General features: G+C 37.0%; 1 protein-coding gene across 3 annotated transcripts in view; it reads left to right on the top strand.

The window, feature by feature from the left end:
* Positions 1 to 24,717, top strand: part of PI4K2B (phosphatidylinositol 4-kinase type 2 beta) — a 29,903-nt gene extending 5,186 nt beyond the window's left edge. The window contains exons 2-11 of one of the 3 annotated variants that reach the window (XR_006775176.2): positions 4,146 to 4,282; positions 6,135 to 6,335; positions 6,960 to 7,091; positions 8,722 to 8,875; positions 10,437 to 10,498; positions 12,090 to 12,189; positions 15,888 to 16,021; positions 16,595 to 16,654; positions 21,703 to 21,986; positions 24,241 to 24,717. Coding sequence is in view for 2 of the 3 variants with exons in the window: in XM_045771397.2 (XP_045627353.2) it covers positions 4,146 to 4,282; positions 6,135 to 6,335; positions 6,960 to 7,091; positions 8,722 to 8,875; positions 10,437 to 10,498; positions 12,090 to 12,189; positions 15,888 to 16,021; positions 16,595 to 16,654; positions 21,703 to 21,876 (1,154 nt within the window). In the remaining variant the exon portion in view is untranslated. Of the gene's footprint in view, positions 1 to 4,145; positions 4,283 to 6,134; positions 6,336 to 6,959; positions 7,092 to 8,721; positions 8,876 to 10,436; positions 10,499 to 12,089; positions 12,190 to 15,887; positions 16,022 to 16,594; positions 16,655 to 21,702; positions 24,159 to 24,240 lie in introns of those variants that run through there. The other 2 variants (XM_087864249.1, XM_045771397.2) reach the window with 2 other exon arrangements.
* Positions 24,718 to 25,022: the final 305 nt, after the last annotated feature.

Below are 25,022 nucleotides of genomic sequence, written 5' to 3'. Positions count from 1 at the left end.
AAGTGTCATGCTAACTAGTGATGGTAAATCCAGGCTATCTTCAAAGAATGCCCACTTTCATGTGGGGAGATTATCTCATTTATCCAAAAGATGTGCTCAGTAAAGGATAAATTACAGAGAAAGGGGTTAAGAACATCCTGGCTGATTTTATAGGAATGGTTCTGCCTGATCTGATTTTGGTTGAAACTGAAGAATTAAGTGTTCAATGGATGAGCATGGGCTCCATGAAAGCCACAAAGGTAGGTTCTATGATGAACTCATAAAGCTTAGCCCATAAAACAATTTGATAACATTGAGTAGTAATAATGTCCAAGTCTGCACATAGTTTCCACAAGAACTGCTCATGTATGGCATGGGAGAGACCAAGAGTGGTCTGAGAGTTTAGCCAGTTCAATATGAATTAGTAGTTTGACCAAATCCTAAACAATTAATGTAATGCAAAATGCTTCTCATTTTGGTATACTGCCAAACACTGACAGATGTCTGTTTTCTGCAATGGATTGCTCAATTCTGGAGACAATATTTTAGTGGGGCACATTGAAAACCTGAGGCATGAAACAAGAGGGCAACTCACATGCTGAAAAGCCTGAAAACACTTCCATATGGAAGGAGGTGGAGAATAGAAGAGACTTAGGGGAACATGCAATGATCTTCAGCTATTTGAAGGACCATCCCTGGGAAGAAAGGAGTAAGTGGATTTTTGTTTTGCTCCAGATAGCAGGTCTAGGACATTGGGTGAAACTACAGGAGACTTACTTCGAGAAAAAGAAATTTATATTTGTTTCCAAACAAAAGGAGCAGGAAAAAGGTAGTGATGTCTCGTTGAAAGTGTTGAAATATTTGCCCAAAGACCCCCTCCTACTGATGTATTATAAAAAGTATACTAGTGCTAGGAGCAGGGTTGATACAAATAACTTTTCAAGTTCTTTCTTATTAAGAGTCTTCGCCCAGAAGAAATATCATTTAACTAATGATAATTACTGGCATATTCTAGCACATAAATAATACTTTGTTCAGTTAAATATGTATTAAGTATCCACTAGATGCTGATCCCTCATCCAGGTGCCAGGGATATACAGTGAATAAAGAAAGATAAAAGTTCCTCCATTCTCATGGGGTAAATGAGAATGATTAGGAATTAGCATATCAATTGTATTGACATGACTAAAATACTTGGGTTATTTATTCTTCTTTTAAGTAAGTTAAATATGCTCAATTGCCCTTTTTGTAGTATTTTTCTTAGCACAGACTTTTAAAAATAAATAACAGTTTTATTTCTGCCAAAATTAAGGCAAATTTTAAATTAAGGTAAATTTATGTTTTGAATTTTCATAATGTTGAATGCATGTAATAGCATTTAAATACCTTCCAAAGTAAAGTATGAGTAATTTTTTCCTTGTCTATCACTTTAAATGATTAATTGTTAATTCATTCTGCAAGTGTGTATTGAATGCCTGTTATGTTCCAGGAACTATAAAAGTTCTGGGCATACAGCAATGAAAGAAATCGTTGTCTTCTTATAGCTCACAAAATAAATAAATTATATATTAGGTGATAAGTGCTGACAAGTGTAGTGCTAAACAGGAAAATAAAGTGGAAGTTAGGGAGGATTGTATAGGGCCTTGAGGCCATTATAAGGACTGGACTTTTAGTGAGATGGGAAATCATTGGGTTGTTTTATATAAAAGAGTGACAGGATCTGACATTGGGTTTTTTTTTTAAGATTTTATTTATTTGAGAGAGACCGAGCACGAGGTGGGGGGGGGGAGCGGGGGGAACAGAGGGAGAGGAAGAAGGAGACTCCCCACTGAACAGGGAGCCCAACTGGGGCCTGATCCCAGGACCCTGAGATCATGACCTGAGCCGGAGGCAGGCACTTAACTGAGCCCCCCAGGTGCCCCAGATCGGACATGCTTTAGAAAGATTACTGCTATAGCTTCTCTGTCGAGTATAGAGAAGGCATGGGTGAAAGACAGAGAGTGGTTAGGAGACTTACAATAACCCAGGTGAGAGTTGATAGTCACTTGAATCACATTGAGTGAATGGAGATAGTTGGGCTCTGGGTGTTTATGTAAGGTAGAGCCATGCAACCTGCTGATGGTGTGGATGTTGGAGGTGAGAGTTAAGCTCATGGATGCTTCCAAGGTTTTTGGCCTGAACAGCTGAAAGATTTGTAGTTGCCAGCACCTGAAATAGGGAAACCTGGGAGAGAAGCAGTGAGGAGGGGTGGCAAAGATAAGAATTGAGTTTTGGGGAGTAAAGTTTGAGCTGTCCATTAAACATCCAAGTAGAGATGTTGAGTATAGTAGTTTGGAGTTCAGGGCAGAAGTTGAGGCTTGAAATATAAATTTGGGAGTCATCAGTGTTGATAAAGAAGAGAAGAGGACCATGAACTGAATCTGAGGCATTGCAAAGTCAACCTGTCAGATAAAAATGAGCCAGCAAAGAGACTGATAAAGAGGAGCCAGTGATGTGGGGAAACCTGGAGAAGGGGGATCCTGGAAAGCCAAGTGAAGGAGGAGGGGGTGATCAACAGGGTCAGATGTTGGAGTTGGGCAAGGAAGATAAGTTCTGAGGTTAGATGTAGCAATATGGACAACTACGTACCCCAATAAAAGTTTTATCAATGGAGTGGTTGGGACAGAAGCCTGATTTAAATGGGTTCAAGAGAAAATCAGGGAAGAAAAATTGGAAGTGGTAAATATAAATAACTATAGAGGCCTTCTGCTATACAGGGGATCAAAGAAATGAGGGAACATCTAGGAGTATTGTGGGAGTTAGATTTAGGATGAGAAAAATTACAGCATGCTTTGTATGGTGATGGAAATAATCCAATAAAGAGGGAAATATGGTTCATCTGTAGTAATGGGGGAAGGCAGAGGATGTCATGGGCAGATTCAGTGCAGAGGGCTGATTGTTTTTTCTGATTGCATCTCTTTGCTTTAGGCTCATCTGAGAGAGAGGAGGTGTTGGAAGTTTGAGAAGAGGGGAGGGTGTGAGAGTTGCCCAGAACAGCGGGAGAGACTGTGCACCGGGAGTTGTACTGGTTCAGGCTGCTAGAACAAAATACCATAGACTGAGTGATTTAAACAACAGACACGTACTTCTAACAGTTCTGGAGACTGAAAAGTCCAAGGTGAGAGTGCTGGCATGATCAGGGTTGTCTTCCTGGCTTGCAGATGGCCACCCTCTCACTCTGTCCTCATGTGACACAGGGAGAGAGAGCGTGCTCTCGGCACTAATCCTGTCATGGAGGCCCTACCCTCGTGACCTCATCTAAACATAATTATTTCCCAATACAATTCCATTGGGAGTTAGGGCTTCAACATATTTTGGGAGGACATTCAGTCCATAACAGGAACGTGGTGTGCTTCCCAGGCATCATGAAGGGCCCACCCGAGGTTTCTGGTGATGAATTTAAATTAAATTGAACTATCAGGCACTGTGTTTGTGTATGTTTGTCTAGTCGAGTTTAACTGCACGGGTCTAGGTATATTCAGCAGACAGTCGAGTTTAACCAGGACTGGGATTTTTCCAGGTGACCATGATGAGGGGAGGGAGGAAAGGAAGAGTGATTATGTAACGACTGACCATAATTTAAGCTGGCCAAGGAGGGGCGTAAGGACACAAAGATCACTGACAACATGGTAGATCAGTGCTTTGTAGGCCCTAGGGGAATGGAAGAATTTTTGGACTCGGGGTACCAGAGGAAATGAACTAGGAAGATAGAAGGTACTTGAAATTGAAAGGTATGGAGAGGTTGCAGGTATTGGTAATGACAGATCTGAGGTATGACTGTGTAATTGGAAGTTGAGATAGGCTGGAGAACAAAATCACTGAAAGAAAGGAATTCAGAGTAATGTGAAGTATTAGTGTGGTTATTTCAACAAATAGGGATTTTGTTTTTCATGTGTCATTACTTGAAGTTTAAAGAGAAGTGGAGTTATGGGGAAAAAAAGGAAGGATCCAAGCAGCCCATACAATGCTTGATTACATTTTTTTCCGTACCTTAATGTCCTAATGCTAATAACCTAACCCAATATTATAGGTCCCTGTCATGAGCATTCTCATAGCTGACCTTTCTTTTTTTTTCATGTTCTATATTAACATTGATTTTTTTAATGCAATAATTGTTGGTTCTTCAGCATTGAATAAATTCTTGGATGATCCTGAATTTGCTGATATTGTGTTGAAAGCAGAGCAAGCAATAGAATTTGGAGTTTTTCCAGAAAGAATCTCTCAAGGTTCAAGTGGAAGTTACTTTGTGAAGGATCCTAAGAGGGTGAGAATTTCACAGATCTAATGTACATAACAAATTTTGGAAAACACTAATTTAAGTGTGAAATCATTGTGAGGTTCTGAAGATATTTTCCTAATAAATTTGATTGCACCCTTTTCAAAAATAGAGGTCAGGGTTTTTTTGTTGTTTTTAACTAAAGCACTCTACTATTTAGAAATAGAGCTCTTCATTTTAAGTCATAGTTTGCTGTCCTATTGTAATACTTGGTTTCAAGCATTTATGGAATACTCCTATTCAGCAAAAGATTTGAGTTTATATTCATAAGTCCTTACTTTACAGTAACTATATTAACCAAGCAAAATAGAAATTTAAACTTCATAATGTATTTAATGTCATTTCCAGATCTTTTTCAAAGGCTTATTTTGCCCTAGAAGTATTTTTTCCAGCATTGTGCCAGAGGAGCCTGGGCAATCTGAAGATTGAAGGCATTGGAATGTGACATAGTGAAATGAACCAAAGTATAATTCTAGGGCAGAAAAGAGAAGTTGATATGGGACTTTGTTCCACTTAGTCTAGAATTTTTCAGAAATCTATATTATTATCTCTAAAAGCTTTCTGAATGATACATAGCCAGCAGTTCTTTTTTCAGGAGTAAAAAAGATTATGATTTCATCCTAATATTTTTTTGCAAGGATAGAAGTAGTATTTTAAAACATAGCCTTTTTTGAGTTTTTATTTATTTTATTTATTTTATTTATTTTTTTTTTAAGATTTTATTTATTTGTTCGACAGAGATAGAGACAGCCAGCGAGCAGGGGGAGTGGGAGAGGAAGAAGCAGGCTCATAGTGGAAGAGCCTGATGTGGGGCTCGATCCCATAACGCTGGGATCACGCCCTGAGCCGAAGGCAGACGCCCAACAGCTGTGCCACCCAGGCGCCCCTTTGAGTTTTTAAGTATATATGTAGGTAATGTCAATCTATCAGCCTTTATTCCAAGTTTGATTTTGTAATTTGTTCTTGTTGACTTTTTTACTAGTGACTTAGACTTTATTGCATTATAAAGCAATTATATACTTAAAATTATAGTAAGATTTTTATTGCTTGTCTAAGGATAATTTACCCTCTAAATTTAATATGAATATATTTTATCAGACCAGTAATAAAGATTACAGCCTTTAGACATCCCCGAGCAATTTTTTTTAAGAGGAGAGAAATTATTTAAAATTGATTCTTAAAAAAAAAAAGAAAAATATTAGCGTAGGAGACTCTCACAGCATAGATGTTCACATATAACTATCATTACCTTTGTAGTTTAGAGACTTTTTGTCATTGGATTTATTAGTTCATTTAACAAATGCTTGAATGCCTACTGTGTACCAGGCACTGTTCTGAGTACTTGGGATGCAGCCCCAACAAGCAAAGTCTCTGCCCTTTAGAATGTACATCTAATGAGAAAATAAATGATAAACAAACATATAATTTTAATATTTAAAAGATACTGAATGATAACATCGTTTGACCTGGAGCAGTGGTTTTCAAACACTGTAAAATCAGTGGAACCCTTTGGTAACTTGGAAGTCCAGTAATAAAACAGATGAACTCAGAGTTGATCTAGTTAAGTGGCATGGGGTCTTAAGAGCCCTACCCTCATCTCCACTCTCACCTTCCCTAGAGTTTCTCAGAGCACAGTTTGAAAGCTACTAGCCCAAAGGATTATTGATTTCAGATTGTCAAATGAGAATGAATATAAAAATATAATTTAAACTGAACCTCTTAATATGTAAGGGTAATGCTCAGATGTGGAGAGAAGAAGTACAAAAAGATTTCTCAAAATGCATTTTATGGATTATTGTCTATATTAAAAGTCTAACAAAATTTCTACTTTTTTATCTAGAAAATTATTGGTGTGTTTAAACCCAAATCAGAAGAGCCTTATGGTCAACTGAATCCGAAATGGACCAAATATGTTCATAAGGTCTGCTGCCCTTGCTGCTTTGGTAGAGGCTGCCTGCTTCCTAATCAGGGATACCTTTCCGAAGCTGGGGCCTCCCTGGTGGATGAAAAGCTTCATCTGGGCATTGTACCTAAAACAAAGGTAAGGGAGAAATTGCTTTGAGTCATGTACTTCTAATTTATAGTGTAGGTCTCTGTGAACACTTTAGTAATATTTCTAATGATAGAGCCTAAAGTTGAGCCCTTGTTTTGGTAATCCAGAGTCATGAGTAACTAATAAATTGACTCTAGTGGAGATCCACGAAGTGTCCAAGGGGAATATCGCTTGCCTCATATAAGCTTAGATGGTGCTGACAAGAGGAAAAAAGAACTAACATTTAGAAAGCAGAAAAATACCAAGTTCCAGAAATTCTCTTGAAGGTAGAGATAACTAATGCGCTCAAAAGACTGCTATTTTTTTTCTTTTTAGCCTTTATAAATTTTTACTTGAAGACTTCCTCAGAATATTCGTTCCTAATTCTACATCTCCGGACAATTACTTCTTGCTTCCACTGGCCAGTTTTAGGCTGTCCCTCCCAGAAATATATGCCATTTAGCTGACTTTGCAAAATCCCTAAGCCTTTGTTTTTTAGGTTCTCTGAGGCATTTAGTATAGGGTTAAACTCTGCTAATTTACAATTTTAGAGTACATTTCATGTAGTATAGGAGTCGAAATACTATAATGCAAATCCTAATAACCATTTTTCTAAAACTGTTATGTTTCTAGGTGGTTTGGCTTGTCAGTGAGACATTTAACTACAGTGCAATTGACCGTGCAAAATCTAGAGGCAAAAAGTATGCTTTAGAGAAAGTGCCAAAAGTAGGTAGAAAATTCCATCGGATAGGACTCCCTCCAAAGGTAAATTACTGTGCTAAGTTTTATTTGGGGGGCAATTCAGCAGGTATTACCTGGGCACTGTGTGCTGTAGTCTGCAGATATAATAGTAAAGAAAACGGGTTTTTCATCCTCAAAGAGCTTATAGTGAACAAGCCATCTCAGTGCAAAAATGATAAAGCTGTTAGGATAGTTAAAATGCAGGAAGGTTGGAGAAGATCTGGGAGGGGTGTCTAACTCAGTTTGGACGGCCAGGGAGTGTTTCCAAGAGGAGTTTGCACCTACAGCTTTATAAAAGTAAAGCCTAAATGCTCAGGTCAAGAACCAGACCTGGGTTTCCTTCCCAGACTGTCCATGGTTAGCTCTGAGATGTTGGGCAAGTCCCCTACTCTCTAAGCCCTGGGCTCTATAAAACGGGGGTGAGAAAAACTACTTCCTGAGGCTCTGAGATTAAATAAAGAAATTCATGTCAAGTACTTGGTATGGTGCCCAGCACACAGTGTAGTAAGTGGTAGTAACTATGTGTACTGGCTACATACTAGGTTTTGTTTTTTCTTAGCGCTTTTAAATAAACCTCAGGAATGATTAGCAGCTACTAGCTAAGCAAGATTGGGGAGGGTTAATGGGAAAGCATTCTACAAAAATTTAGGCTTTTTTTTTTTTTAATATATTTGTGGTTTTGTTTTGTGGTTGCAGTGCCTTTGTCTAGATAAAAGAATTTAAATAAAAATTCATAGTTAACTTAAATTGTTTTTAAAATTGTACTCCAGGTAAGCAGGAAGTTTGAAAATTTTTGCAAGGCCTGTTATTCCTTGGATATGCTGAAATCAAGTGTGACTAAAGAAGGATATTATTTCCATACTTATGACTACTAGGACTTAATTATACGTGCTTTAAAGAAAACCTTTTAGAAATAGTTAAAATTTCATGCCAACAACAAGAACATAGTGTTAGGATAAGAAATAGATTTTCTTTATGGTAGTTTGTATTTATGAGACCAACTAGGTGACCTGTATGTCCTGTGCTGTAAATACATGTAGTAATTTTAGTGACAGAAATGCATCTTAAAATGGACATATTTTCAAGGAAAGGATTTTCTTAGAAACTACTATAGAGTTTGTGATCGATTGATTAGTTCTTTAAAATTTATGACAGGATCTGTAATCTGCAAAGTCAGAGAACGCATTCTTTTTAAAAATAAAGCTATACTCTGTATTTTATGTTTTAAGAAAAATCCTGAAGTATTTTTTCAGTAAGATGAAATTGCACTGTTATTAGACGGCCAGGACACGGGTAATATTTGGCTTCTATAATTGAATTCATTTTGATGAATATTTTTAGAAAACAACATTCTGAGTTGAGATTATCACCTTGAGAGGCATTTTCTTTTTTAATTATCCTGAAATAGTCTCTGTGCTCCTCAAAAGCCTAGGGTTGAGCATTTTTAATTTGCTATGTATTCTTTATGTGATTATTTAAAATTAGTGTATAAAAATAGTTTTGATAAATGTGGCTTATCTAAATTAGTGTTAACTCTTTTGTTTTTCTTACCATGTTTATGTAACATATTTTATGATGGTACTGCTGAGAAATTGAAAAAGTTATCCTTTTGTTCTTGTACTTTCTTTTCTAACTATAGTTCTTAAAATTATAGATTGGTTCCTTTCAGTTATTTGTTGAAGGTTACAAGGAGGCTGAATATTGGCTTAGGAAATTTGAAGCTGACCCTTTGCCTGAGAATATTAGAAAAGAATTTCAGTCACAATTTGAAAGATTAGTTATTTTGGATTACATCATCAGAAATACAGGTATTGAAGTTCTCTTATTTGTTCACTCAGATCTCGTTAGCTTGTAACTTGTATTCAACTCTTTTTTTTTAAGATTTTATTTACTTGAGAGAGAGAGAGCACACACAGGGGAAGGGGTAGAGGGAGAGGGAGAAGCAGACTCCCTGCTGAGCAGGGAGCCTGATGCAGGGCTGGATCCCAGGACACTTGAGATCATGACCTGAGCCAAAGGCAGCTGCCCAACCAACTGAGCCACCCAGGTGCTCCTGTATTCAATTCTTGATGCAGAGCAGAAGACTTGAGGCCACTTTTTCTCTACCTGCCTTGGAAAACAGAGATGTTACTGCATCTCTGTAGTACTGACTCCTCTGGGCAAAGTTAATCCCGTACTGGAGACCCTAACTCCTAGCAGGCTGCTGCCCAGGTGATGGAGGTCAGTTTCTGTCCCTACTGGGGAATGTGGGCAGTAGGACAAAGGCAGAAATATTATCTGTGTAATATGAATAATTAAAATTCGATTGTGTAAATTACTTTAGATGCTTATTTTGACATTAGGTAACTGTTAGTATGGTCTACAAGTACATTAAACTCTTAATTTTTTCTGTTCTAGAAGGGAGTAATGATGTAGATAATATGAAACAGTGGTTCCCAAGTGGGGTTCCCTGGACCACCTGGGTCAGCATTATATGGGGACTTGTTACACATGCATCTTCTCAGAGGAGTGCACCCCAGCCCTACTAAAGCAGAAACTCTGCAAGTGGCGGCCACCAGTCTGTTTTAACATGTCCTCCAGATAATTCTCATGCACTCTGAAGTTTGAGAACCCCTGGTTCAAAATGTTTGCTCATTTATATTGGTTTCTGAAAAAGCATTATTATACTTTTCCAGCATTACCTTCTTAATTAATATGGTCCTGGATTAATATTAAAATTGATACAGAGACCGGAGTACTTCTATGTAGACATTAGGTGAGAATCTCCCCAGAAATTTGCCTGGCAATGGAGGTAGATGTTTTGTCTTCTTAAGGTGAAGAGAAGTTATCCTTGATTTTAACAACCTTGATTTAATAGTTCTTTTTTTTTTAATATTTATTTATTTGGGAGAAAGCGAGAGATTGGGGGGGGCGGCCACCGATCAGAGGGGAGGAGCAAATGGAGAGGGAGAAGCAGACTCTCCAGTGAGCCGAGAGCCTGATGTGGGGCTTGATCCCAGGACCCCGAGATCACGACCTGAGCAGAAGGCAGACACTTAACCAACTGAGCCACCCAGGCGCCCTGACTTAATAGTTCTTGATAATAATTACACATACCTCACAGAGTGGTTATAAGGATTAAATGAATTAGTACATGTTAAGTACTTACAACAATGCCTGGCACAGAGTAAACTCTCAGAAAGTGTTAGCTAACATTTGTTAAGTGTTTTTTCATTTGTATGTGTTAAATTGGAGCTCTTAATATCTAAACATATGCCACAGATAACCTATCAAGGGCTTGAAAATTAAAAGGTGAATAGATTATTCCCTTTGATATTAAGCTATGATACCCATAAAAAATGAAGTAACAGATTTGTTTTGTCTTGAAAGACAGGGGAAATGATAATTGGTTAATCAAATATGAAAAGCAGAAACAGGGAAAGGAAATTAAGGTAAGGAAATTTCAAAATCATACACACACACAATCAGTTTCTGTAAAAGATTCCTTAAATTTATGTTATTCTTCATTTCCTTCACTTAGATCCTTGGTTTTATCTCCTTTTTCCGTTTTTTTCGTCTTTTTTTCTATCCTTCCTCTGTTTACATTGCATTTTTTAATTCTATTTTTCTAAATCTCTATGTAGCTTTTCTTGTCTTTTTTTATGTTGTATTAGAATGGAAGAATGGTACCAGCTTGGTACTTCTTTTTAGAACTTGGGCAGTTTCCTGTAGAACCACCAGATTTATTTTGCCTTTATGTAATAAAGGCTTCTGGTATTTTTGGTCAACATGTTTACATTTTAGTAATTCACTTCTTTCTGAGTCTTACGACTGCTCAATAATGTGGATGAATCTCAAAATCCTGCTGCATGAAAGAAGCTACACACAAAGGGAACACACTGTCTGATTCCACTTACATGAAAATCTAGAAAATGCAAACTAATCCCTGGTGACAGAAAGCAGACCATGGTTGCCTGCGGGTGGGGCAGAGGGAGGGAGGGACTGCAAAGGACACAGGGAAACTTTTGGGGAAGGGTTCACATCTGCAAATGCTTATCATGTGAAGTTTATTGTATGTAAATTATACCTCAGTAAAGTTGTAAATAGAAAAAAAGAAAAAGAAATGGCAATTGTAGCAGAAATGGGTTTAAAACACACACATAAATGTATACATTCATAATAGTTTCTAGATATATTTTATTGCTGTATCTTAAGCAGTTAGATTTTACTGAAAACTTCATTCTTTTAAGTAATTTGTGCATTTTCATTGGGGTAAGATATATGATATAAACTAAAAGAAATAAACCAGACATATATCAAACAGACCTTCATGCTAATACTTTTGATTTTAAAGTTATCTTTTTCACCTTTTGTTTTTATGTAGGCCACTTAGTAATGGCAGCCATCTATCTTTACATTAATAAGTACTCCTTACTGTGAAAACCCTCTTGCTCTCAAGGTCTTTGTTTCTGCTATGGGGGGACGTAGAAGTTAGGAATGGCCTGCATTCTGTAATGAAGAATATCTTGAGATTCCTTCTACTGGACCTTATTATATTTGGTCTTTGGGTAATTTTATTTAGAAATATTTTGTATTTGTACTAATTATTTCTAGGGGACCCTAGGAAAGACTGAATTTTTAATAAGGTAGCTTTGTTAAGTTCTCTTAAAAATAACAGTATTTTGCAAATGTTGTACATTTAAGCAGTGCATCTAGCAATAAAATATCTGGAACAATGTATTTTTTTAAGTCTTAACAGTTTCAGGTCCTCTTCCCCAAAAAGGGAAAAAAATGAAACCATTACTATCTAAATTTACAATAAATTAAAAAAACAGTGATTATGAAATTCTTATTGATTTATAAGACGGTTTCTTCCCTTTGAGGGTAAGAATTTGCATTTTCTGGCAACTTATTTTTTATTTTTATAGGCTCTTCAAATAAAATGTCTTTAAACCTCAGTAATTTTTTAAAACTAATTTAATACTTGATCTTTTGGAAATATTCATACAAATTTTTTATCAGTAGACTTTTTTTCTTCTTTAGGAAACACAGTGGATTGATGATAAAGAATCGCTTATTAAAATAGCTGCAATTGATAATGGTCTGGCATTTCCTTTTAAGCATCCTGATGAATGGAGAACATGTGAGTATTTAGAACCACCTATAGATTCTCTAATTGCCCTTTTCCAGAATAGGAAGGGAACAAAACTTAGAGATAGCAAAAAAGGAGACGAAAACCTGGGCGAAGGATAACCATTGATTAGGGCTCTGGTGTAGAGGCTGGGGATGTGGAGATGTGTACCGCATGGGCCTTGCCGTGTATTGTTTGCTTAGCTTTGAATGACTGGGTCTAGTTTTGGTTTTTTGGCTTGTGTTAGTCTTGTAGAATAAGTTTTTAAATGTTTACAACATGAGTCATCTATTTTAATATTTGGGTAGAATTTAACTTTAATGCTTTGGGTAGTATTCACTTACAAAACAGTTTAGGCCTACCTCCCTCCTTCCAAGTTGAGTAGTAATTTATCTACCTTACCAGTGTCCTCTGTGGTTAATGGTCTGGTTTGCTGCATCTTCTTGTGCTAGTTTTAGACATTTTTATTTTGCTTAAAATTGTTCATGACATCTTGAGATCTAGATTTATGGGTACAAATTTTTTTTTATAGAATTCCCTTATAATTAAAAAAAAATCCTCTCTATGCCTATTAAGTATTTAGGGGTGAAAGGAAATGATATCATCTCATTTGCCTTAAAATATTTAGGGGGAGGGAAAACAGGGATAGGTGAAACACATTTCGTAAAATTGGGAATAATTAGATTATTCAAAATATAGGAGTTCGTTGTACTAGTTTTTAAATTTTTTTATATGTTTGAAATATATGTAATATATTTTTAAAATAATCTCTGTATCGGGGCAGGGGGTGGTTCAGTTGATTGATCTCAGCTCAGGTTTTGATCTTAGGGTCGTGAGTTTGAGCCTCCCATTGGTCTCCACCCTGAGCGTGGAGCTTGCTTTAAAATAAATAAAAAATAGTCTCTATATCTATGACTATGCCTTTTTAAATTCCTCTTGTTTATTAGTGGGCTTTTTTTTTTTTTTTTTAAATCACTAGGCTTGCCACAGACTTGTCTGTTGTAAAGCATTGGCCTTTTTACATTTATTTATTTTCTGCTTTTTTTTTTTTTAAGATAATTAGCCTTGTGTAGATCAGGTGTTCAGTTTGTTTATTTGCTTTTTCTCTTTCATTGATGTGTGTTTTCCATCATTATTCTTTCCTTCTAATGTGTTCATCCTATTTTGCTTGCTTTTTAATTTTCCTCTAGGTATCCCTTCGGCTAAGCCATAGATTAGGTAGGGGCTGCTCTGTTGTTCTGCTCTGCATGTTCATGCTAGCGGATTTACCCTTTGACGGGAGTAACCTAAGAAAATTTTGTTTGGTTTTAAATTTTCTATGTCAGTTGATTTAAAAAAAAGAACTGCCCGTTGTCATTTTCGTATTTTATTGCTTTCTGATCTGTGAATGTGGCTGCGTGAATTCTGTTTGAAATTTGTTAAGTAATTCCTTTATAATCTTGTAGATGGCCAGTTTGAAGGTACTTGAAAAGAATGCATTTGGACACCAGTTTTGCATCTGTCCATTAATTAAAGTTAGTTGTTAGTCAAATCATAATATTTTTTGATCTGTTAATTTTTGAGAGTTTGAGTTCACTGTGATTGATTCTGGCAATTTCTTATTGCATTTCTATACCTTTTTGGCTCTGTATTTCACATATATGAAGGCTCAGCATTTTATCTTGCTGATGGCTTGTTCTTGTATTAGTGTGAAATATATTCCACTTTATCCCTCTCAGTGTTTTTTACTTTTCTTATTTTATCTGTTGTAACTTTGCTACACCTCATTTCTTTTTATCAGCATTTACCTGGTATTATTCTATACTTTTATTTTTTACTTCCATCATTTTGTTTTAAGTGTATGACTTAGAGACAACACTTAACTGGATATCTTTTTACTCAATCTGAGATTCTTTTAATAGATACACTCAAGTCTAGTTAAAGTCTCAATAAATTACTGATGTGTTTGAACTTTTCCTGCCATCTCATTTTTTTTTTTTTATCTACCATAAATTCCAGTTGTTTTTTTTCCTTTCCTATCTTTCGTTGAACTGACTTAAGATGTCTTTGTTTCACTGCTTTTTTTCCTCTAATAGTTTGGAATTTATATGCAAATTGTATTTTAAAAGTGTTAAGTTTAAGGTGCCTACAATACATCTGGGAAATTTTGCCAAATATGCAGATGAGGATTAAGGATCTGGAACTTGAAAGAAGAATCGATATTGAGGATATTGTTTTGAAACTGTCACCATGGTAGTGGAAGCCGTGGTGGTGGTTACTGCCCAGGGAGGTGACGGTGAGCAAATAACGTCACTAGGACAGTGTGAGGTACACAAATACTCAGTAGATGTTTCCTGAACATTTAGCAAATGAGGGAGAGAATGGTGGCATTGAATACAAGAGGAAAAGCCAGCAAACAAGAAGCGTCTTAAAAAATGGAAGGTACACTTTGAGAGAGTAGTATTTCCAGAACCACACAGGAGAGAATTGTCCAGAGGGAGACGATCAAGAACAGTGCCACTTGCTATGGAGACATGAAGTAGCCTGAGAACAAACGGGCCTTAGGAGAGACTCTTATGAAATGACTGGTAGTCTTAGGGGAGAGAGGTTTTCTGTTTATTTGTTTTGTTGTTTATTTAGGGAAAGAGTACACTTGAGCAGGGAGGGGCTGGGGGAGAGGGAGAAAGACTCTCCAGCAGACTCTGCGCTGAGTGCAGAGCCTGATGCAGGGCTCGATCCCACAACCCTGAGATTGTGACCTGCGCCGAAATCGAGAGTCAGACGCTCAACCAACTAAGCCACCCAGGTGCCCCTAGGTGAGAGAGGTTGAATGGTGATAATAGAAATTGAGGGATAGGGATTGGAAGTAAAGGCAGGCATGGAATAAGGGCTTTTATGTGATTGGTCAGGGAAGAGTGAGAAGGAAATTGGATATAACTTCAGGGACATGTGGGCTGAGGAAAGGCTTTCTTTGGAATGGACAGTGTACTTCCGCAGTGTACAAGGAGATAGTAAAAGAGAAGTAAGAAGGAGTGACTCCAGATACAGATTTTTTTCCTTAGGGCTTTCTAAGGGGTAGGAGCCATCAAAGCTGAAAGTTGTCATCGGATGAGCCCACAGTGGTTTCGTGGGTGATTGTATTGTTTCAAGCCTTACACTTACTTACAGGTTATCTGAGTATGCACCCTCTCTAGAAGATTACAAATCTTTCTGATCCTAGCACTGCATAGATTTAATGGTCTTCTTAGGAGAGAACTAGAATTAGCCTGGATTAATGGATCTTTGATCCCTTAAAGCCACTTACCTATTTACCTACTAATGATTTAAAATTTTGGAACATCATATGTTTACGCACACACACGAGTGGTCAATTCCTGATGACTTGTGACTAAGAGGGCAGGGAAACACGTCAGCCATGGTATTTGATCTGGAGCTATGAACAAATTATAGTTGTCCTGTAATTTCCAAACTCAGGAACAAGAGATTCAGATATATTTTTTGATGTAGGGCTGTTTGAGGTAGACTCATTATCAAGATTCTTACTCTTTACTATTTAAAACTAAGGAACTTAATTAGTTCCAGGAATACCTTCCTGTGCTTTACCATCTACACTTGATCTTAGCCAAAAGTCCAAGAAGCGATTGTGCTTTACCATCTAAATTGACCAAGCAAACTTGGAATCAGGATGATCATTCCCTGATAACTTTTCCTCTCTCTCTTTCTCTTGTTAGATCCATTTCACTGGGCTTGGCTTCCTCAAGCAAAAGTTCCTTTTTCTGAAGAAATAAGAAACTTAATTCTACCATATATTTCTGACATGAACTTTGTGCAAGATTTATGTGAAGATCTTCATGAACTTTTTAAGGTAAATAAATTTTTAGTTAATTATTGTGAAAAATGAAATAAATCTTAGAGGAGATTTTTTTAATAGAGCTAATCTGCAATCTGCTGCTTCTGGTATCACTACTTGCAGTAGAACCTGACTTAAACAGGAATTAGCAGTTTTACTTTACAGGAGCATAAATTTGTGAAGTTACACTGATTCTGAGTGTCTCTGAATTGAGACTATATTAAAACTTGACAAGTTGTTTTCTTCAAAAGTTGAATTTTTACAGAAGTACTCTGTAATTTATAATAAATGCTTGGTGAGCTGCTATGATTCAATCCTCTCAAAAAAGCCTAAACCCATTGGCTAGAAGGTCATTTTAAATCCTTTTGGAACCAGTTGGAGTATGAGTAAACTATTCTTGTCAGTCTAGAGGCATCCAAAAATAAGTCAAGTAAAAATACTCTTTAAACATAACTTTATCTATTAGGAAGGCTTTGAAATGGCTTTACATGCTAAGCTGAAGGAATCATTTGTTTTCAAATATGTGTTTCAAATATCTTGATTTTTGGAATTGTAATAATGTCGGGTTTTTTTTCCATTCCATGAAAGACCGACAGAAGATTTAACAAAGCCACTTTTGAAAGTCAGATGTCTGTGATGAGGGGTCAGGTAAGTTAACCTTTTTAGGATCTTGTTCATTAAGAAAAAAATTCTCTCTTTGAAACAGTTGTTAACTCTTTTCTCCATGGTGACCCAGAGATGCAGTTCTTTTATGCTGAACCAAAATAGCTCGTATGATTAAAAATGAAGTGGATTTCAATAGACGCTTTCCTCTTGTTCTAAATTAGATATTTTTGACCTTTTTGTATATTGTTTGTTAGCCAGTTTCCCCCTCCTGTGAATTCTTTGTCCTCATTTTGATAACTGTTTTCCTGAGTGTTACTGTATTTTTCCTCCTGAAATACTTGCTTGGATGTTTCAATACCAAGTTCTGTTGCCTGTTGATTGTTTTTCTCATGGAATATATTTGGCCTTTTCTGGAGCACTCAGTGAATCACCATGTCACCAAAGTTGAGCACTGATAGAGGCATAAGAGTACTAATCGTTACTCAGTCCTGTCACTCCTTCTTACCTCCTTTATCTGGAGATACAGGGTGTTAGGTCTGCTGCTGTGGACCTGCAGGCGGCTGATCTACAGATAATGTCTGGTCCTTCCACTCTGTAGTAGTACTTAGATTCCAAAAGGAAGACTCGACATGAAATAAATTATTGTAAATAATTTTATAAATATTGTACACAGATAAATTATTGTAAACATTGTCTTTTAGTGACTTGCTAATTAACTTTTTCTTCCTAAAGTACGCATTTAATTTAAGGTAGCTGTTTGCTGCATACCTGGGGCAAAGAAGTCTAGTTTTTGTACTGATTTTTACATTATATGACTTCAACAAATATAAATAATTAAATTAGATAATCATTCATTCACCAAATATTTGTTGGATGGAGGAAGGTAGGTGGGAGATGGGCGAGGTCGGTGATGGGTACGAAGGAGCGCAGTTGCTGTGATGAGCACTGGGTGTTGTCTGTCAGTGATGAATCACTAAACTCTACTCCTGAAACTAATATTGCGCTACATGTTAACTAACTAGAATTTTAAATAAAAACTTGAAACATAAAAATATATATAAATAAATAAAACAAATTGAACGCTCTTATTGACCCTGATCATGACCTACTGTATTTAAAGTTAACATTCAGCATCTTTAACTTTAATAAAGATTACCAGTCCCAGATTAAAAAAAATAAATCAATGCCTTCACACACGTTCTTAGTTCCAGTCCACATCTTTATGAGAAGAATTAGAACATGTCACTGATTATGTGTGTAAAGCTAAAAACTTGCCATAAACTAGGGCAAAAGGTTTGGTTGTACCAAAGCACAAATCAGAAGAGTTTAAGGAAAATTATAAACAATAGAAATAAAATAAGTATTTTGACTTAGTTAAGGAACCGACTGAATAGTGATTTTGTTGCTTGGAACAGAAGTTGCTGTTATTCGTTTTTGTTTGTTAGGTTTCTGTTTCAAAACACTGACTTACTTTAGGACATAAAATACTATCTAACTTTTCAGACGTTTTTTTTAAAAAACAGCTAAAACCCAAAAGCTATATATATAGGTCAGGGTACCTCCATCAACCCTCAGTTTGTTCTCTGTCGTTAAGAGTCTCAGATCATTCATTTTGTGTTCTGTCTGTGCCTGTCAGGAGCACTGGACCTCAGAACATATTTATGTGAAATATATTTTACATGTGGCCTGAAAAAATGGCAGAAATAATAAATAAAACTGCCCCATGAATACACAGTGAACTTCTCTTCAGTGACTTTTAAACCAGAAGCTCATCTGCAGGTTCAGTAATAATTGATTTTGAAGAAAATAAAGCTAACACTTCAGTACCTCCCGAGTACCTGACCCTTCACTAGATAGTGTGACATTCGGTATCACATACAGCAGCTCTCCGTAGTTCTGTGCATTTTATGTGGAGGAAACTTGGCTCAAAGGGGTGAAGTAACATGCTGAATCTGTGAAATAAGCGGCTCTTCGTCTGGCACCTCAGCTACATTTAGGCATCGCCTCTGCCTGAGACCCTTCTCATCTCTTCTCTGGATTTAATGATCTCGTAAGTGGTATCCCGACCTCTTCTCCTGTCTCTCTTTCACATTAGACCAGAGTCATCTCTCTAAAAGCACATCGGATCATGTCTCCTGCAACTTAACGACTCCCACAACTCCTGCGTGGGTGGAGGCTCCAGTGCCGACCTGGAGCACAGGCCACAGGACCTTTCGCACCTTCCTCCGTCTGTCCTATGCACCTGCCTTAGCTCTCGGCAGCGGCGGCCTCCCCTAAGCCTGGCCACTCCGAACCATTCTTCCCTCCCGTTTCCCATTTCCCAGCGGCGCCCTCCTGTGCCTTGTCACCACTCCTCAGTTGCCTCTTCCTTTTCCTCTGGAGGACAGTTTTCCTTCAGGCTCCAGCGCTGTCTTCCTAGACTCGGAGTCCTGTTTTCTGCAGCACTCCCTGGAAATACACTGGTGTTGCATTTGACTCAAAAATTAGACTTTAAAACAGCACGTTGGGCATTTTGCTATTGCTTACGATAGCTTAAAACCAACCAGAGAGTAGGTGTGGTTCTAGATAGTGCAGGAGTTCTTATACCCACGGAAATTTGAGGACCGGTGGGCTAGTCTAAAGGAGAGCAAAGTCTATATGTGGAAGTCTGTGAGTTTATACCATCTGCCTTTGGCCTAACCATCACATCCCTGCCCAGTTCTCAGATCGATGGAGACGAAAGTGTCCTTGCCTGCAGTGCTTCGTCTATTTCTAAAAATAGTCTTCTCTGATTTAAACATATAATAATAGATTTGTTTGTTCTTTCAGAAGTGGAAAAAATGGGTGCTCTGTGGGGGAGGGGATCAGATTTTAAGCACAGGTCCACCGTTGTTAAAGCATTCATCACTTTTTATTCCGGTTATTTGTTCATATGGCTGTTTGTTTCTAGAACGTGTGTACTTTAAGGGCTCGCATGGGTTTTTTTCTCCTATTCAGTCTTCTCTCCGCCCCAACACAGTGCATGCTCCATAGATGTTTCTTTAATAAATAAATGCAAGATCATCAAGTGTCGTCTCAACTTTCAAAGAAACATTGATATTTAGGATAGTTTTAGGATTAATTTTTGCTGTTATATGTTTAAAAATGGTTAAGCTTGTAGAATGACTTTCATTTTCTTTATACCATTCTGTTTTCCATATTCTCTACAACAATCTTGTCTTTAGAGTCAGGAAAATATTAGATATTACTTAAATTAGTGTGTTTAGACTACTTGTTCTCTAGAACAATTTTTAGAATAGAATTTTTAAAGAGGAAATAACCAGAACATTTCATTCCTCAGCCATGCTGGTGCCCACATTTATTTTCATGATAAAAACGATGCTTATAAATGTGAATTTCATGAATTCTTTGTGTTTTGTTATCCAAGTATAGCCAGACTAGAAGATTTTAAGGGAAGAACTTAAAAGGGATCCTAAAACATAAATACAATGAGTAACCACTGTAGCTAGTAAAGATTTATTTCCCTGAGGTATTAAATACTTCAGATTTTCTAGGATCTAAACCATCCAGTTTTATACTATTCAAAGTATTTGAATTTTATTTATTAGTATGGCTTTATGTTGAAACCTTTATGCAATCATTATTAAATAATCTTTATAAGAACCACTAAAATGTATACTGTCTATGAGATATTTTCCAATACCTGAAGGAGACATCTTTGTTTCTAAAGTACATAACAAAGGGAGTTTTTTACCTGGTATGCAGGAAAAAAAGAAAATGAATTATTAAAATCTTATTTTATCTGAACAGAGTAGAATAGGCTGTAAGCTATGCATTGAGTTTCATAACCTTATTTATATGCTCAGGTAGTAGTTCTGAGAGTATGTTTAAACGTGGAATGTAATATATTTTACTCTTCCTAGTTTTTTTTTTATTTAAGAGTAAACTCTTAAATAAAACTTTATTTTAAATAGCTACCTTTCCTAAATCTTTAACCCCCTTGCCTTGCATCATGCTCTCCCATTGCACTTTTACCCTGTAATACCTGATATAATCTACTGATTCATGCTTGACTCCTCCGCCTGCTAAGATGTAAGCTCTACGGAAGCAGGGTTTTTGTTTGGTTTTGTTTTGTTTGTTTTTTACGGTTGCAGCCCCAGTGCTTAGAGCCTAGCACGTAGTAGGCATGCAATAATTTGTTGTTGTTGTTGAATGAGTGGGTAAGGCAAGTATAGAGTTAAAAGCAGACTATTTTTTAAGTTTTTTTAAATTCCAGTTAACATACAGTGTAATATTAGTTTCAGGTGTACAGTTGAGTGGTTCAACATTTCCATACATCACCTGGTGCTCATCACAAGTGCCCTCCTGCATCCCACCACTATTTCCCTCATCCCCCCACCCACTTCCCCTCTGGTAACCATCATTTGTTCTCTACAGTTAAGAGTCTGTTTCCTGGTTTGCCTCTATCTTTTTTTTTCCCCATCATCATTTGTTTTGTTTCTTAAATTACATATATGAGTGAAATCATACGGTATTTGTCTTTCTCTGACTTATTTCACTTAGCATAATACTCTCTAGCTCCATCCATGTCATTGCTAATGGCAAGATGTCATTTTCTCTTATGGCTGAGTAATATTCCATTGTGTATATATTCCACATCTTCTTTACCCATTCATCAGTGATGGCCACTTGGGCTCCTTCCATGCACTGTTGGTGGGAATGCAAACTGGTGCAGCCACTCTGGAAAACAGTGTGGAGGTTTCTCAAAAAGTTAAAAATAGAGTTACCCTATGATCCAGCAATTGCACTACTATAGGTATTTACTCAAAGAATACAAAAATACTGATTTGAAGGGTTACATGCACCCTGATGTTTATAGCAGCACTATCAACAATAGCCAAATTATGGAAAGAGCAGACAGTTTAGACCAGTCTTTGTTTAGCTTTGGTGTCAAATGGAGAATATGGAACCATTCACTTTATTCGGTCTGTTGGGCATAAATGGATGAAATAAAAATTGTAGTTATGAATAAGTGGTTAAAGTAATGTCAGTGAGCTGAACGAAGGTCTTTATCTTATTTGAACTAGTGACAATATCTCTTCTTTCCACAGATCTTAAATCTTACTCAGGCACTGAAAGACGGGAAGAGTCCCGTCCAGCTGGTACAAATGCCCTGTGTGATTGTGGAGCGCAGTCAAGGAAGAAATCAGGGTCGGATTGTCCAGCTGAGCAGCGCATTCACCCAGACTGTCCACTGCAGGAAGCCATTCTTTTCCTCCTGGTAGCAGATGTAAGAGTAAAAGAAACGAACCGTTTGGCATTATTATGTTGTTAAAACAATACAGTAATGCAAATCTGCTGTTAAGAGCTCCCGTTGCCAAAATCTCAAAATAATGTAAGTCTTTAAAAGGTTATCTTTTGAATGTAATCAAAAGTTTACAGTTTTTTTTGTCCAAATATTAAATTTCTATTTCAGGGAAAAAGTGATGTATCTCCTATATTGTATTTTTGTAGAAAAATTGTATTTTATGTTGTTGATGTTAGTTTAAAAGGTAATTTCATGGTTTACACATTCTGAAATGACTGTAATTACTTTAGAATTCCAAGTAGAAAAATAAGGTTGTTTGTTGACTTTTAGTAACTTTTTATATTCTTTTTAAATATTGAGAAGGATGTTCATGTTCACTCCTCTTACATTATAAAAGGCCTTTGAGGGTGAAACTGCTCTTGTGAACTTTAATAAGTGGTTAATAGAAAAACAGGTAAGAATAGAGCAATGTTGCCTTAATTGAAAAAGCTGCTATTTTAGACCTTGTATAAGTGCCCCTAAAGTGACCATTGTTAGCGACCAGGAAGTTATATTTTGGTTGAGTAAAAGGTGACCGTTTTATTTTCTGTACTTCAGAATATTTTTGGTCAATTATTTTGTTACAGTAAGGAAACAAATCGAAAGATATTCCCCCTTTTTAAAAAAAAAATGGAAGCTCTGAACTGGGACTGGAGGGGACTAAATGAAATTGAGGCAGATCTCCAATATTTTGAAATTCCAAAATAGCATTAAAAGTCCCTTTTGTTTCTTACATGGGATCAATTACTTAATCAATTAGTACTTTAGAGTACTGATCTTACTCAGTTTAGTAGTTCAGTTAGTAATAACTTCACTGAAAAGTAAACCATACCTCAAAGTGTATATTGGATTGCATTTTGGGGTCCTAGCGCATAAGTCCTTAAAAATAACAGTCATATTGTAGGGTACTTGAAATTACCAGTGTTAATATAATGAACAGTCGACTTTAGAATATCACTTCTAACTAAAGGGGAACATGACAACGATAACCATAAAGTCATTTATATTTGATTTTGAAAATCAGTACGTTAGACATCCTAGGACTTCGTAGCACCTTTAACTCACCAAGTGATTGAAATGGAGACGAGCGCAGTATGAACATGTGATTACTAGGAATCAGAAGCTTCATTCTTTTCTTCAGGCCCCAAACAAGTAACATCACCACTCAAACTAAACTGGCAGTTTGTAGTCTGGGCCTTTTGGTTTTTTAGCTTTCTGTCTTGTAATTTTTTTTTAATTAAGTATTTTTGTGTAAAAAATATTTCATGAAGGTTAAATTAGGACGGAAGACAGGTCTACAGCTCCCCCTTCCTTCACCTCTTTCTCCTGGTCTCCATGGATGCGGCGAGTGAGAACACGGCTGCCTCAGTACAAGCCACTGGACACCTGTGTTCTCCTGCCTCCCCCGGCCTTCCGCCGCCTTTGTGCTGAGAGCGTGGGGAATGGACTGGAGATTCAAAACTCAGCCACCATCTTTAGGCAAATACTAGTAATTAAAATGTGCCTTTTGAAGCTGTGTTCTTAAAGAAATAAGTTGTTATGATGTGGGTACTGCTTTCATAAAACAGTTTCTTTTTAATTTTTTGGATTGCTATATTAATTTTTATAATGGAAAACTTAGTAAATTCCTACTGTTTTATATCCTGAAGTTACAAATAGTGTGGAACTATTTTTTAAATGGCCTGACCAGGCTAGAAGAGTAAAGTCGAAATATTTAAGATATGATCATAAGTCAGAGTACATTGGTTGTATTTTGTAAATTTTCATGAACTCGATTCTTATTTAAATATTGTGTTAATTTTTTCAATGAGTATATTTATAGTGTCAAACTTGGTAGACTAAAGGTAATAAAAATCATTGTCTTAAGGTCATGGTTCTCCTGAAGTATGTATATTGAATATTTAGAATGTTTGTGAAAACATTTATGTTTATAAATGATGCCAAACTACCATTTCCCTCATCTATTAGTGGTATAGTTTAATTCTTTAAAATTCCAAAAGCCATATTTAACTGGAACCTTTATAATTGGAGAAATTTTACTTTTGTTTAATTATATGCTTTCTTATTCTCCCCCGAATTTGTCAGCAATTGGAGGCTGTGGAAAACCTGTGGAAGGTTTTTTACAGACTTGAAAACAGTTTGAGTCACAATTTTTTTTTATCTGAAGTTCTGTACTGATGGAATTAAAGCCTTATTAAAAACATAGCGAGTGTTCTTTAATCACATGGCATCTGAAATCCTTTTACAGACACATGAAGAGCTAGGCAGGATCTTACGTTTGATATTCTGTCTTTTCTCCCAGAGTTGCTTGGGCAACCGCACGGAGTTGTGGCAGAGATTCTTAATGTCGCCCTACCTCTGCCAGCCTCTGTCGTGGGTCGTCTGGGGCCATGAGACTGAGTGCTGGCCAGTGAGATGTGGGGACGAGCGATCGATGTGACTTCCGGCCCTCGCAGTAAAACTCACTGCCTTCACAAGCAGTGGTCGTGATTGACCATTCTCTTCTCTTCCCGTTGGCGTCTATACCAAGAATTTGCAGAATGGAAGCAGCCGGGGCCCGTCGGGCACAGCCGGGGGAACTGCCCGGAGAGCGACCCGACTGAGTGGCCTGTGCCGCGAGCAAGAAGTACGTGCTTGTGTTGAGTCACGAAGTCTGGAATTCATGTGTTACTGTAGCGTAGTCTGCCCTATCTGGGCATTACAATATAAATAGAAAAATACAGATCATTTTAAAATAAAAAATCAGTTTTAGGAGGCACGATGGTAGCAGCAGCGGGTGGTTTTTTTAATCTCCCTGAACCCCCAGGTGCTGTCCATAGCAAAAGAAAAAACACCATCTCTGCTGAAATTAGGTGGTAGAGTAACCCTGTGAATCCCAGAATCCAAGCAGTTTGGGCTGAAACCATCAATAGCAGTAAGATCACATGGGAACAACAGCTTCGGAGGAGCAAGCAGGAGCAAAGTAAGGGTCCGGCGTTCGGCTCCTTGCTCAGCGGGGAGCCTGCTCCCTGTGCCGGTCCCCCTGCTTGTGCTCTCTCTCTCTCTCTCTGACAAAATCTTAAAAAAAAAAAAAAAAAAAGGAAA

Source organism: Ursus americanus, chromosome 8 (genome assembly GCF_024610735.1).
Source record: "Ursus americanus isolate L20-20 chromosome 8, mUrsAme1.1.p, whole genome shotgun sequence".
NCBI classification, from domain to species: Eukaryota; Metazoa; Chordata; class Mammalia; order Carnivora; family Ursidae; genus Ursus; species Ursus americanus.
This window is presented reverse-complemented; position numbering and strand designations above follow the sequence as displayed.